Raw genomic sequence first — 16183 nt, 5'->3', positions numbered from 1 at the left:
GAAAAAAACGATAATTTCGAAAGTATGTCAGAATTGCAATTTTCGAATTTCGAAAAAGTTAAAGTTGTGCTGGATCGTGCTTGATTTGTGCTAACTTGTGCCGTTTATTTTTTCTCAATATTTTCAACCGTTTTCAAGATATGGCAATTTCGAAAAAAACAGTATTTTTCAGAAAAATTGCTGTAATTTTTGTAAAAATCAAAATCGCATATTTAGAAACAAGATATCGAAAAACTAAAAGTTGTGCTGATTTGTGCAAACCTAGCACAATTTTTCGTCCATACATTGAAAATTTGTATTTCCACTCGTTACTAGTTAAAATTGGAAAAAATACATATATAACGAAAAATTGCTGTAATTTTTGTAAAAATTCAAATATCGAGATGCGGTAAATTGTGCTGAGTTGTGCTCAATAAGCACAATTTACCGCATCTTGATATTTAAATTTTTACTTTCTTTTTTTTTTTTGATTTTTACGATTTTAACGAGTAACGAGTAGAGATACAAATTTCAAATGTATGGACGAAAAATTGTGCTAGGTGAGCACAATTCAGCACAACTTGCAGATTTCAAAAATTGCAGATTTCAAAAATGCTAAGTGAGCACAACTCAGCACAATTTACCGCATCTCGATATTTGAATTTTTACAAAAATTACAGCAATTTTTCTGAAAAATACTGGTTTTTTCGAAATTGCCATATCTTGAAAACGGTTGAAAATATTGAGAAAAAATAAACGGCACAAGTTAGCACAAATCAAGCACGACCCAGCACAACTTTAACTTGATATACTTTCGAAATTATCGTTTTTTTTTTAAATTCGTAAGAGATATCGAAAAAATTTTAACGGCACAAACCGAGTACGACTCAGCACAACTTTAATTTTTTCGAAATTCGGAAATAAGAATTTTCTAAGATTTTTTTCGAAAAAAAATCTTTTTTCGAATATCTCAGAAATTTTTTCCAATTTCGAAAAAAAAAATTCGGCACAATTGAGCACAAACCTAGCACAATTCAGCACAACTTTCCTTTTTTTCAAAATTCGAAAATTGCAATTCCAACGGACACCACATCCGAAATTGGCTGTTTTTAACAGACTTACGCTGTACATTACATGATGGCATCGAAAAATCCACTGAAATCATAGACAAATGAAGATATAGACAACAAAAATTAGTTTTGCGTTTGATTTATGCATTCAACCCACTCGAATTCAAAAACACATTTTATCGTTTTTCAAGAATTTCACTGACATTTTTCGATGTCATCACGTGCTATTCACATTTCTGACAAATATCCTACAGTTTTTGTTATTTTTAATGTTTTAAAATTGAGTGACTTCAATATTCTCACTCAAACCCCTGAAATGATATATCTATACATCTGCTGATTCGATTTTTTCGAAGATAAACGGTGAGAGCATTTCGTTGTCTATATCTTCATATGTCTATGCTGAAATGCTTGAAAAACGATGAAATTGGTTTTTGATGTCGAGTGCGTGCATAGACAAAAGAAAATATAGACAACGAAATGCTCTCACCGTTTATCTTCGAAAAAAATCGAAGCAGCAAATGTCGTCTATATCGTTTCAGGGGTTTGAGTGGGAATATTGAAGTCACTCAATTCTAAAACGTTAAAAATAACAAAAACTGTAGGATATTTGTCGGTTGGAAATTGTTCCATAATAAAATAAATGTGAAAATTACGTGATGACATCAAAAAATATGGTTATATGTTTTCGAAGTCGAGTGGCTTGAACGCGTAAATGAGTATGTTGACTATGCAAAACATGATGAGAGCCACCTGGAAAAAAAGACCAAACTAAATTTTCGTTGTCTATATCTTCATTTGTCTATGGTGCGTGTTGACTATGCAAAAGCGTGGATAAAAAGACAAAACTAACTTTTCGTTGTCTATATATTCATTAGACTATGATTTCGGTTGAAACATATCCAAATATTTGTCAGAAGTGAGAAGATGTATATTTGGGATCAGCATACAATTTTAAATCAATTTAACGATATATGTCTATCTGCCTATCTGTTTAAATCAAGATGCAACCAATATTGGAGCTTTGAAATTTGAAATGATAATTTGCATTGCATCTAGGATGATTGTTATTGAAAATGAGGCATGTCGGTCCACGATTTCCTATATCTCCCATTTAACGCTACCTCTAGGTGTTTTGTATTTTGATGATTTTTATCACCTTTTCGACGGAATTGTTTTAATATTTTTTTTTGCGATATCACAAAGGAGAAATCGGTTATCGTAGTAAAAAGAACAGAGCAGTAGTAAGTGGTCCCCGAAATTGTTAGATACTTTTTCCCCTGTTTGCTTAAAAAAAATCTAATTGTATGTATGTTGTTGAGATTTTTCTTGCACTGCAATTTTCCATCAAAATAAATAAACAGGGCTTATAAACTCCTTAAGGTGAGAATACATAAAACGATTTTTGACTGGGTTAAGTCATCGACTGGCTTCTTCATAGAGAAACAAAGGAGTCTTACAGTACGTTCATATATATGAGGGTTAACCCACTGGATTTGGATTTAAATTGTCATTTCCATTACTTTTACTTCAAATAAATCCTCTCAAAGTAGGTTAACCCTACAAAAAGTTCAAACGTAAACATGGCATTAGGTTGACTTAGTACGATTTTGGCTTTACACTTCTTCTTTAAACCCTTGCTCATTTAATGTACTTTGGGATATCGAACAACTTTTAGTAATAATTTGGGATATCGCATGGCACAATTACAGAACAAAGCTAACTCCTAAATACATTTTTTTCTTTTGGTGGTCTGTTCCAGAACCTGCAAGAATCTACTAGTTACGCAATCTCCATATCTTCAAGTCAACCTAATAAAAGCAAGGAAAATTAAAAAAAAACCTTTACATTCTTGCAGTTTGCAACAAAACAATAGCCTACTAGTTTTGCAATTTTTTCGATATCATAATGGAAAAAAAGGTTATAGTAGTAAAAAGTTGCACATGCTTGCAGTTCTGAAACAGAACAAAACTAGTAACTTACATTTACCAGAAAAGCTAACTACTTGCTTATTCTAATCGAAAGTCGACTGTTAATTTGCTTGACAGATGAAAACAGGTAATCGCATCGATACAGCTGCTGGAACAATAAACTGTGCAAAAATGCATATTATAACAACCTCCTAATTTTTTCAGTTGTGTGAAATTACTGAGTAAATCTTTTTGGGAACGTAACCAGACATACATTTGATGTGCCTCAGATTATCCTTTGTATATCATAATATAATCGATTTCCGATAATTTTTTCGTCGACTTATATATCCCTTTGATTACAAAGAAAAATTTTATGGTCTGGCAGGTCTGAAAAATGAAAAGTCATCTCTCGGCTCATTTCACTCAATATGGTGATAGACATTTTTTATGGGCCACAAATAAAAGAAAAACAATGTTGGTGTACTAATTACGCATAATTACCTAATCTTTTTGATTACAATCCAGTAACGATAGTAAATCGTAATAGTTTAAAGAAGATAAACAATCAAATTGTTCATAATGAGAGAACACAGTGGATTACTCTCATCTAGAGATGAATGCACCAATACAACTTTACTGCTTGTCAAAGTTATAGGCACGCAACACGGGAAATTTTCATAAATTTTTTGTCGTCGAAGAAAAGCAAGAAAATAGAAACATACGATTAGTTTTGTTAAAATTTTATTGAAAGCATCCATGTTATCAACGATAGCGTATGCGAAGCTAATTGGCCGTTAAAAATATAATGAAAAATAACAGATAGAAGAGTCAACTTGAGAAAAAAACAAGACAAAAAATTAAACGTTTGGCGAGTGAGTGGTGTGCGTGTGTTTGTATGACTACGAAAAAGTGACAAGCAGCAGATTTTGCGAATTACTGGTTGGTTGATTGAATTTCTATATTTTGTTTTATTGTTGCTACTTCTCTTTGGACCCGACGACTGAAGTACGTACGTGGCGTTAACTAGTTTATATGTCGATAAATGTTAGGTTTTCTGTAGCTAAATTGTTGCGATTGTGTTTAATTTAATAATTGACTCTTCCCTGGTACTGGTGTGAAAACGTAAGACAATTAAGGACTTGTAGCCAGAGTGTCCAGTGACAGAGCCAATAACAAACAAATTGGGACAAATTAAAGAAGTGTAGAACGAAGGAAATCAACATCATTTACCTATTTGCACATCGGTCAACGGTTACGACGTTTACGCGATACCATACCGACGACTAAAAGAAAGAAGTCGACGACGAAGACAGCGGACAACGGGAAAGGAGAGTGTAAAGAAAAACAGAACTGAGGCGCTGGTGGTGTGATAATGACAGATGTTTCCGTAGTTTCTAAAGTACCCGGCAACGAAAATGAAAATGACCCGGAGATGAAAGGTTGGCTTCTCAAGTGGACAAATTACTTGAAAGGCTACCAAAAACGCTGGTTCGTATTATCAAAGGGTGTTCTAAGCTATTATCGTAATCAGGGCGAGATGACTCACACATGTCGTGGAACCATTTCACTGCACGGTGCTCTTATTCACACCGTTGATTCGTGCACATTTGTCGTCTCCAATGGCGGTACACAAACATTTCACATCAAAACTGCCAATGAGGTAGAGCGTCAATCATGGGTTACCGCTTTGGAACTGGCCAAGGTGAAGGCCATTCGGGCCATGGAAAGTGAGGAGGAGGAAGAAGAGAAAACTTCCCAAGTGGTGCCCAGCCAAGAAATAACAACGGTGTTGCGCGATCTGACCGACCGTCTGGAGAGCCTACGCACCTGTTACGATTTGATAAACAAACATGGTGTTGCTCTACAAGGGGCTCTCAATGATTTGCGATCGATAAATCTTGCGGCAAGCGACGAAGAAACAATTGCCAGTCGTATTAAAATCGTGAATGAACGCGCTACACTCTTTCGCATAACGTCCAAAGCAATGATAAACGCATGCAATGATTATTTACGCTCAGCGGAGTCTCAGGGCCACAAGTGGTCGAAGGCCTTACAGCACGAACGAGAGAGTCGACAGCGTTTTGAAGAGATGGTTGAACAATTGGCAAAGCAGCACACTCAATTGGAACAGGCCGCCCACTTGGTTCAACATAATAAGGTTGTACCAAACCCACCCTTGGCTGCTCCCCAAATCATGGACTCTTCCATGACACAATCGAATTTTGTTTCAGACGATGAAACAGAGTTCTTTGATGCGGAAGGTACAAGTACGCTAACACAAAACGAGTCCAACGAAGACAGTCCACAAAATGGTTCGGATAGCGGAACATTCATTTTGCAAATGCCTCATAGCAATAAACATATGCAAGCTGAACAATTCAGTTGTAGTAGCAGTTCTTCGGAAGCTGACCTTTCATCTATTCGGAAATTACCGCAGCAGGTCTGCGTGTTGGATAATCAGAAATCTATGGACACACCCGATCGAGCAGCACCAACAGGCGGCTCGGATCGTAATACCAAAACCCCTTCAGGTAACAATTCATCACCCAATAGTTCCGGTGGCCATAGTGATAGTTCGTCGTCCAGTAATCCAAACAATCAGTCGAATTCCGGCGGTGGTTCAGGAGGAAGTTCAGGTGCGGGCGGTAATGGCGAGGATCCCAATAAACCTGGTGGCAAATCGAATGTTCCCGAAGATGGGCAAGTCTGCAAAAAGGTAGTTCGTCAAAGGCGTACACGAGTTCCTGATAAACCACACTATCCACTCAACTTGTGGTCGATTATGAAGAACTGTATTGGCAAGGAGTTGTCCAAAATACCCATGCCTGTGAATTTCAATGAACCACTGTCCATGTTACAACGTCTAACCGAGGACTATGAATATGCTAGCATATTGGATTTAGCTGCCCGTTGTACAGATGAATGCGAACAATTAGCCTATCTAGCAGCGTTTACCGTCTCAGCCTATGCTACGACGGCAAACCGTACGGGAAAGCCCTTTAATCCACTGCTGGGCGAAACGTATGAGTGCGACCGTACGGATGATTTGGGCTGGCGTTGCATTGCCGAACAAGTGTCACATCATCCTCCAATGGCAGCGCTTCATTGCGAAGGCCGTGCTTGGACATGCTGGCAGGAATTTACAATGACAAGTAAATTTCGTGGAAAATATTTGCAGGTAAGATCGCAATTACATTTCTTATTAATATTTTTTTATATTTCGCCTAGCCTTGGTCTTATTTGATATCCACATTTCATTTTTACTACTGCGTGTGAATCACATTTCCTTTCTTCCCCATTGTTTAGGCTGATGTTGCTGTTGGCATTATTGTTGTCGCATATGCAGCAAAATAAAAATCAACATTCTACGACAATGTGTATTATACATGTACTATACAATTAGAAACAAAATATAGTACAATGTTTTGTTTTATAGTATAGGTATGAAAAGGAGGAATATTTCATTAAATGTTGTTAGTAAAAATGAGAATTAATTAAGGGGGATTAATATTTTTTTACATATTAAGGAATACGAAGGTTTCCTGTCCTACTTAATTAGTAGATTGATTTTAAATGTAGAAGAAAAATGATTTGTTAGAGGCACTAAATCAAATGTTTCGTCTATTACCTATATTTTCATGCTGATATACATAATTTTCTAAGCATATATATATATTTTTTTTTAAACAACATACAATTGGTAAACTGATGGGATATTTATTAATCATTAGTCGAAACAAACTGACATTGAATCTAAATAGTGCGATAATTTGTAAATATTAATCGCGAATACATAATTTACATACATTACTGTGCCAATCTCAGCCCTGTTGTTGTCAAAACCAAAATAATTTAAACTATATATTGACAAATACGCTTTTTGTAACAGGCATCTTAGATGTTTTTTGTCAAACCTTCTTCACTAAAAACTTTTTATGTATGTAAAAGTTTTTGTAGACTGTCATAATTTACGTGTACGTGTACTCGTAATAAATTTTCCTTGCAAATACCTATAAAGCCTAGATAAATACTTATCATTCGCCATGGTGGGTACTTATTTATGGCGTAATCTTGATAGTTTCTTTTTTCTATTATAATTTGTCTATGAAATTCTTTTTTTAACATTATTGACGCAACGCATACACTAAAATTAATTTTCTTTGAACCAATACAAAAAGTAGCTACATACGCATGTTGAAATACTACATTTAAAATTATGATAATGGCAAATGGTGATGTTTGTTGGTATTTATGGAAGAAATTAATTATTATCTCTCGGCTGGCTTTTTAGGAAGCATCTTGCAATAATATGTTATTATATCCTCTGTCATATGGAGGACCTATTAACTTTGTCATTCCGTTTGTATCTCCTCTAAATCTTTAAGTTAGAACCTTCAACTGTATATAGGGACAGATAACATTGTGCGCTGGAAATGAAGCGAGGAACCTCATTTGGTAACCATTCTTGGGTGGTGCGTGCTGAGTGCGATGGTGCTAGAGTCCTAATGAAATGTCCAAGGTCTGCGGCCAAAATGTTTGGTTGCCAAGGCTTTCCAGAATATTTTCGAGATTATAATCGGCCTTTATTCCGATGCCACGGTCGATTAATACGAGCGAAGAGCGACCATCGGCTGTTAATGCGGCCCACACCATCACCATGGGAAGATGCACATTTTCAGCTGACCTCTTTGGCAAGTAAACACGATAATTTTGTTTGTTTACAAACTGCTGGACAACGAATGTTTTCTCATCGGAGAAAACCAAATTCGGCAGTTCACCACATTTGGCCAAGCGAAGCAACTTTAGCTTTTTGTTAATCTATTTTCTTTCTGCTGCGGTGTAAGTTTATGCACTTTTTGAAATTGCAATGGCTTTACCCCAAGCTCATTTTTCAATATTTGCCGAATGGAATACTGCGATATTTGCAGCTCACGAGCCATTTTTCGGCCACTGCAACGCGGGATTCGATCAAGTAGCTTCTTTACTTTTCGAACTATTTCTGCTGATGTTGCTGTTTTTGTCCATCCATTTCCTTGACGTCGGGCTACGCTACCACGGTAACGAGCAATGGTACGAGACACAGAAGATTTATTCACATTTAAATGCTGGAGTGCTGGAAAATTCTCACCAAAATTCTTTTGTACCCTTGCAAACAATATAATAGGCTGTCACTGGAATAATTTTAACAGCTGTCGGACGAGTGGCTTAGAAATGACAGCAGTCTGAAGTTGGTTGTAGTATTTTCATATAACCCTGTATTCTTGATTAGCGTAATTTTCACAGTAAATTAGTCCGTCTGTCTGTTTTAATCACACTATCAAAGCAGGTCAAGATTGAAATTGGGCCTTTTCGGTCCACGTTGTATAGCCCCCATTCAAATTCGGTAATTTGGCGATTTCTTACGGATCCGTACAAAATTCTGTATTAATAGTTGGTATTGGGATCTACCTCAGGTGACAGAACATAGTCTGTAAAGATTCATCTTTTTCTATTCTCCCCATATAACAGTGTCCTCCTATATGTGTTATTTTGATGATTCTAGCCAACTTCGCCTCCTGTTTCACGATTTTTGAAGACAAACTGATTTTTCAGCCGATTTCTGTCGCGTCTGCAGTTTATTCCACTTTAAACGACAAACGCAACTGAAATCGGTTTGAGTATTGAAATATTTATTTTTAAAGGTTTTCTTTACCTCATTATTTGGGTTATTAATGCTCCATCATAGTATGGTGGGTATATTAAGTTTTCCATTCCGTCACACCTCGAAATATAAATGTTAGACCCCACAAACTATATATATTCTTGAACAGCATAAAATTCTATGCCAATTTAGCGATTGATATCCGAATGTTTGTCTATCCGTCCGTCTCTCGGTGAAAATCACTCTAGCTTCCGAAAAAAAATTAATTAGGTTGAAAAAACTTTACTCAGATGTTTTTAGGTCTGCAGGACCCTTGGTACAGGCCCATATAACAGTACAGCTAGAATTAAGGTTTTTTGAATGTTTTAGTTACAATTTCAAACCGAATTTGCTGTAAGATGGGAATATGTGTTCCTAGAATGTAGGCAACATCCTTACAGGGAACTTTACATATATGTCTAAATTTTGGTATACACACCATATTTTGATGATTTGTGTCACAGTTTTTACCCGATTTTTTTCAAATTTGGTATTTGGAATTCGTAAAGGGAGGTACCTGCCTTTGACAGATAATTGGCTATAAAGTTCCACATTTCCATACTGAAACACCTGGTAATCAGAATTTTTAAATTATAGCTAAAATTGTATAAAAATATGTGCACATTTTGCCATATTTAATTTCCCTGCTTTTAATGTCAGCCACTTAAGAAACCACACAAACGTCTATTAACATGTGTGAACTTCATTTGGATTCTTACCGTACACGTATATCCACACATATATATGTTCTTTGTCTATACATATATTAATAATCTAAATAAATGAAATATATAAAATTGTTCACTGTCTTTGTTGCATGGCTCAGTTCAGTTCAGTTTCGGTTATTTGATTTGATAACAAGTAAACAGTGAAGTAACTATGCTTATTTGTGACACTTGGTGCTTCTTTATGTCGTTCATTGTCATGCATACATACATACAAACATATTTGCTCGTGTGAACGCGTATTTCTCTCTCATTGACATATTTGTACAGACGCCTGTGAATTTGAATATCACAAATTGTATACATATACGTGTTGTTGTTGGTGTTATAATTGAATATTGTTCTTTGATATCAGTCAAAAACTCTTAATGAGATATACTAATTCCCCAGTTATCGTTTCCCCAGCAAAGCAAAAAAAAAAAAAAATGAGTACATTTTTATTAATTTTCTTTTATTTGTATTCCCTTTATTTGTTAAATGATTTATAGGGGGCCAAAACTTATAAAAACAACTGAAGAACAACAACAACAAACTGAGTGTACAAAAATACAACCGTACAAACTTATGTTTCTTACGGCTTAACAGCAGTAGTACTGTAAGCATTCTCATTAAGCTATGCATAATATAGCGACCGACAAGATGAACTATTCAGAAAAAAACTATCATAAATATAAATGATATGAGTAGCAAAAACAATTTTGATAAATAGAAAATGTAGACGTTTAGAATCTGAAATTTAAAATGAATATTGTAAATATATTTATGTACAGAAAGTGAAGGGCACTTCTTCTTATCTGAACTATTTTGTAATCTTGGATTGAATGTTTCAGAACATACACAGAAATAATGGTTGATAATGGCAGCATTTTGAAAGGATATAGTGAGGGGTTTCAATAAAGTTTGGTACACTATACATATAAACCAGTAAAGAAAGTCCTAAAGTCGGGCGAGGCCGATTTTATGATACCCTACACCACTTTGCTAATTTAGTTGAGCTCCACTTAATAATTAAAAGTTTTTATGGGAGAATTCAATCATACACGCTATAATTATAATTATAATTATAATTTAAAATTCAAAGGATTAAATATGCCGAAGCATTTGTATCTTTTAAATTCGGACTTGTATTGCCTATTTGGTGCAAAATTAATTTGAAATCAGATAAAGATATATATGGGAACTATACCCAAATCTGAACAATATAGAATATTTCAGTTGGATTTGCAACAGATGTATGCCTTGTATATACCATTAACATTAGACTTACATATACTTTCTTTATACTACAGGGTGAAAAAAAAAACTGTAACAAAGTCCAACGCCATAATTTTTACATTTTCTTTTTTAAATTTTATTGAATAAAAGCAAAAATTGTCGGAAATAGCATCAAATTTGAGAATAAGTTTAGACTTGTTCGAATTGGTCACCTTTGGCACGAATTGTGGCCTTTAAACGGCCAATGAATCCGTCACACGCTGCCCGAATATTGCTCTGCGGTATTATGGCCCATTCCCGACGAAGCGCTTGCTTGAGGTGATCGACACTTTGGTATTTTTTTAGTGCCAACCTAGCTTTCCAAAATACTCCCGACACAATAGTCCAACGGTTTGGAATCAGGAGATTTCGGTTGCCATTGTGCGCTGCAAATGTGGGTGGCACGTGCTGAGTGCGATGTTGCTAAGTCCTGTTGGAATGTACAAGGTTTGCGGTCAAAATGTTTGCGTTCCCAAGGCTTTTATACACACACCGTCCAGAATATTTTCGCGATACTATTCGGCCTTTATTCTGATGCCACGATCGATTAATACTAGCGGAGATAGACCATCGGCTGTTATGGCGACTCACACCGTCACCATGGCCGGCGCTTGAGTTTAGGTGGCCAACCGAAGGTGCACTTTTTTAGCTGACCTCTTTGGCAAGTAAACACGATCATTTTGTTTGTTTACAAACTGCTGTACAACGAATGTTTTCTCATCGGAGAAAACCACATTCGGCACTTCACTACTTTCGGCCAAGTGAAGCAACTCTATAACTCTTTTGAGTCTATTTTCTTTATGTTGTGGTGCAACTTTTTTTTAAATTTCAATGGCTTTACCCCGAGCTCATTTTCAATATTTGCCGAATATTGCGATATGTTCAACTCTCGAGCCATTTTCCGGCCACGGCAACGTGGGTTTCGATCAAGTCGCTTCTTTACTTTTGAAATAATTTTTGCTGATGTTGCTGTTTTCTTCCGTCACCTTCCTTGACGTCGGGCTATGCTATCAGTATCACGATAACGAGCGATGGTACGAGACACAAAATACTTATTCACATTTTAATGCTGGAGTGCTCTAAAGAAATCACACTATCACGCTTGAATTCCATCACGAATAACTTTTTTTCTGGAAAATTCTCACCAAAATGCTAAACAATATAATGAGCTGTCACTGGAATAATTTTAACAGCTGTCATGATACTACAAATATTGCAAAATACGAAATTTGGAAAGACCTGGAAATATTGCCCCCAAAACTACTCTTGTTTGTCACACCTGCCTGATGATAGACTTCTTGATCTAGAGACTCTCTCTTGTAGGGGAGAATTTTATCAACCATATGATGACTCCCACGATAACACCCAAACAACGAAAGCATATGATTTTTCTGATGTACGGGGAGGATCTTCGCCTCCTCTGGTGTTATTTAGAGGCATCCAGGCAGTTCTCATGGGAGCATTCTGGCAGATCTAGATGTTCTTCCGCTGCGTAGCAATTATATTCGCATACCACACTGTGGCGCATAGCTGACCATAGATCGAATTTCCTTTTCGCTCAATGGGCTTTTTACATCTTTTTACCCTTTATCCACAGCCTACTAATATCCATTCCAATGTTGCAACACTTCAGATAGACTTCGACTTGGAAATTCGGTCTTATTTCGGGTATTCGACCAGCAGGCATATAGCGAGTGGTTGGAATATCAAATAGGTAGTGTTGTCGCATCAACTGTCTAAATGAAAAGGTTGCTAAACCAAAAAAAAAAAAAAAGAAACAAAAAGAAAAACTTAAATTTCTAAAATGGCGTATAGAAGATGCAATATTTGTGAATTATTTTCAGTAATACACTCTTTCATATATTTTAACCAGAAAAAATGTTAATTTTGACGACACTGCCTATTTTTGATGTAAATGCACTTAACATTTGTTTCGTTTTTCTCGTATATAAACTGTATTTTTGCTCCGCTTTTAACTTCAATATCATGTGTACCAGTTGGCTATGGCCATCCCTAATATAATGAATAATTTCGTTAATATTCGAAATGTGTCTCCATCGAAATCCCTAAAATAATGCTTCTCTGGTCAACGTTCATTTGGACCATTAGCGACACGCAATGTGTGACAACAGATTTCTGTACAGTTTTGAATTCAATTCTGTATACATAGCGGCGTTGTACAATTCAGCGGTGTATGTTTAAATTTTTGTTAGGTTCAGGTCAAAATAATTACTAAATTGTAAAGAAAGAACTTTGATTGTCGCATATATAAATGAATAACTATTAATTTGAATAACTGATGAATTAGGGGGTTGGTAACAAATGTTACTTGGGTGTCAAGACCATGTTATGCTTTAATTTAATTGCGCGCATATCACAGTTGTGACGCGGCAAGGAATGACTACTATATGTATATACATACATACACCTTTATAAAGAGGGCTGAAAAATCGTTTTCTTATATAATATGTTCATTTCGAGTCCCTATAAGAGACAGAAATAAAGAATGGATGGATTTTTCTCTATAAATCATTTGCAGTTAATAAAGAACAGTGATGATGTCATCACATTTTCAGTTCAATGTATTGCTGCTATTTTTTAAAGATAAGATATAAGATGTTCAACAAATTGAAATCACTAACTAAAAATAATTAGAACTCCTTTTAAACTAGTCTTCATGGGAGGTCTAACAGAGTTCGATTAATGAGCTTCTTCACTTGAAAAACACTACTGTTTGAATTAAACATGTGGTTTTTCTCTTTATACCCTACGCCACACCGCAGTACAAGGTACGATGATTTTGTGCATTTGTTTGTAATATGCCGAAGGAAACGAAATAGACCCATAGTTCCTTTTGATGATCTTCATAGAATCACATTCTGAGTCTATTTTTACATGTTTGTCCATGTATTTTTGTAAACCAAGTACAGGGCGCATTTATTGTCTAATTGAGATAAAATTTTCCACAAATCATTTGTTTGGCCCAAGGACGAACCCTATTGACATTAGTGATAATAGGATCAGATTTGGATATAACTCCCATAAATAGTGTCGTCCGATTTCTAAGTATTGTGCACCAAATGCGTAATATCAGTTCGAATCAAAGTAATTTTGTCACACACGGCTAGGTTCAGTCCAAGTATGTCTTGCAATTTTAATGAATATCTGTTCAGATTTAGATAAAGCTCTCATACATATTTTCGTCTGATTTCGGCACATCCGAACAAATTCAGCCCAGAAGCAAGTATTTTAAATTTGGTGGAAATCGGTTTAGATATAGTTATAGCTCCCATATATATGTTTCATCAGATTTAGTATTTAAATCCCTCACATTTGCAATATGCACTTTACAATAATGATATTTGGTACCAGATATCAGATACCGCTCAGAAATACCTCTGCCAAGTTTTATCGATATCGGTTGATTTGGATAAAGCTTCTATATGAAGGGTGAGATAAAAAAAAACTGCAACAAAGCCAAACGCCATAATTTTTACATTTTTTTTTAAATTTTATTGAATGAAATAATAAAATGTCGGGAATAACGTCAAATTTTAGAATAAGTTTAGATTTGTTCGAATAAGTCATCTTTTCACGAATTATAGCCTTCAAATGAAACCATCACACGCTGCCCGAATATTGCTCTTTGGTATTTTTGCCCATTCCCGGCAAAGCGACATTTTGGTATTTTTTAGTGCCAACCTTGCTTTCCAAAATACCCCACTCACAATAGTCCAACGGATTGGTATCCTGAATGCGATGGTGCTGAGTCCTGTTGGAATGTTCAAGGTCTGCGGCCAAAATGTTTGCATGTCCAATGCTTTAATACACCCTCCAGAATATTTTCGCAATAATATTCGGCATTTATTCTGATGCCACGATCGATTAATACGAGCGGAGAGCGACCATCGGCTTTTATGGCGGCCCACTCCATCACCACGGTCGGCGCTTGTGTTATGGTGGAAAACCGAAGGTGCACATTTTCAGCTGGCAAGTAAACACGATCATTTTGTTTGTTTACAAACTGCTAGACAACGAATGTTCTCTCACCGGATGAAACCAAATTTGGCAGTTTTGGGAAGCAACTCTTTAGCTCTTTTGAGTCTATTTTCTTTCGGTTGCCGTGTAAGTTCTTGTACTTTTTAGAAATGGCTTACCCCGAGCTTATTTTTCAATATTTGCCGAATGGAATATTGCGATATGTTCAGCTCACGAGCCATTTAATGATCCCAAGAAGGTAGCATATCATTCACAATATACTCTTAAAGAGTCAAGTATGATAATCCAATCCATTAGGAAACATGTTATTTAGTTAAAGATTGATGCAAAATAGTCAGTGTACAAAAGAAACAAATGCACTAATATTCTAATTTTTTGGCATATCTTTTCAGATTATACCATTGGGCAGCGCATACTGTCATTTCCCAAAAACAGATCATAAATATACCTGGCGAAAGGTTACAACAACTGTTAATAATATTATAGTAGGTAAACTTTGGGTCGATCAACATGGAGAAATGGAAATTACAGGCCTAAATGCTGCATCAGGCCTTAAATGTATGTTAAAGTATGTACCGTATTCGTATTTCTCACGTGACAGTCAAAGACGCGTCAAAGGTGTGGTAATGGATCGCAACAATGAAGTCAAGTGGGTAATACGTGGTACTTGGGACAGCAAAATCGAAATTGCGCCAGCCCTCTCAACATCTGGCCCACCAGACAGCCCTGTCTATCAGACAGGAATATACAAGACGGCATGGCAGAGAAATATGCCGCCACCGGATAGCGAGAAATACTATAACTTCACTACATTAGCGGCCCAACTTAATGAAATGGAAGAAGGCGTGGCACCGACAGACTCACGTTTGAGGCCTGACCAACGCCTTATGGAAGACGGTCTCTGGGAAGACAGCAATCGAGAGAAGTTGCGTCTGGAAGAAAAGCAAAGAGCCAAAAGGAAACAACGTGAAGCTGAGGCCGAAGCTTCTGCTGCTAAAGGTGAACCCTTCCCGCCCTACCAGCCAGCATGGTTCACTCAGGAGCGTGAAGAGGGTACAGATAATATTGTTCATTTGCATACCGGCAAATATTGGGAACACAAGAAACGGCAGGATTGGTCCAGATGTCAGGATATTTTTTAAACAATAACTGCAACATAAAATAATTAAATAAATAAATTGTTACCACAAAAAACACTAAATCATAATATAATTTTTAAAATACATAAATACACAAAAACCCATTTCAAAAGTTATAATTATTGAAAACAAAAAAAAAATGTAGTTAAATTAGGCCTTAACGGAATATCGCAAACAAGAGCATAGACATTTTCTTTCCAAAGTAATACTAAACCTTTAAAAAGAAGAACAACAAAATGTATGCTTCACAAAAAAAGAAGAAAAAGAAACCAAACACATTGTTATCTATTATTTTTTATCCTCGTTTGCTATATGCATATACACATACATGCAACATACATATATATCGTAATTAATATAAAAATGGATGTATGAAAGCACCTCAACAAGAAAAGCAAAAATACAAGAACAACAACTTTGACAA

General features: G+C 35.9%; 1 protein-coding gene across 2 annotated transcripts; it reads left to right on the top strand.

The window, feature by feature from the left end:
• The first annotated feature begins 3359 nt into the window (after positions 1-3359).
• LOC101889944 (oxysterol-binding protein 1) lies at positions 3360-16033 on the top strand. 2 transcript variants are annotated; one of them, XM_059126866.1, is made up of 3 exons: positions 3360-3901; positions 4012-6140; positions 15013-16033. In XM_059126866.1, the coding sequence occupies exons 2-3, from the start codon at positions 4335-4337 to the stop codon at positions 15760-15762; spliced, it is 2556 nt and encodes an 851-aa protein (XP_058982849.1). In that variant the 5' UTR covers positions 3360-3901; positions 4012-4334; the 3' UTR covers positions 15763-16033. The 2 variants fall into 2 exon arrangements, with proteins under 2 accessions (XP_058982849.1, XP_058982848.1); XM_059126865.1 differs by having other exon boundaries at positions 3360-6140.
• The last annotated feature ends 150 nt before the right edge of the window (positions 16034-16183 follow it).

This window comes from Musca domestica, unplaced genomic scaffold (genome assembly GCF_030504385.1).
Source record: "Musca domestica strain aabys unplaced genomic scaffold, Musca_domestica.polishedcontigs.V.1.1 4, whole genome shotgun sequence".
NCBI classification, from domain to species: Eukaryota; Metazoa; Arthropoda; class Insecta; order Diptera; family Muscidae; genus Musca; species Musca domestica.
The sequence above is the reverse complement of the archived record's forward strand: the minus strand, read 5'-3'. Positions and strand labels throughout refer to the sequence as shown.

Bases quoted from the DNA above. Each gene is read 5' to 3' on its own strand.
- LOC101889944 (XM_059126866.1), top strand. From the start codon at position 4,335: ATGACAGATGTTTCCGTAGTTTCTAAAGTACCCGGCAACGAAAATGAA. The intron at 6,141-15,012 runs GTAAGATCGCAA...ATATCTTTTCAG, and splicing joins TTCGTGGAAAATATTTGCAG to ATTATACCATTGGGCAGCGC.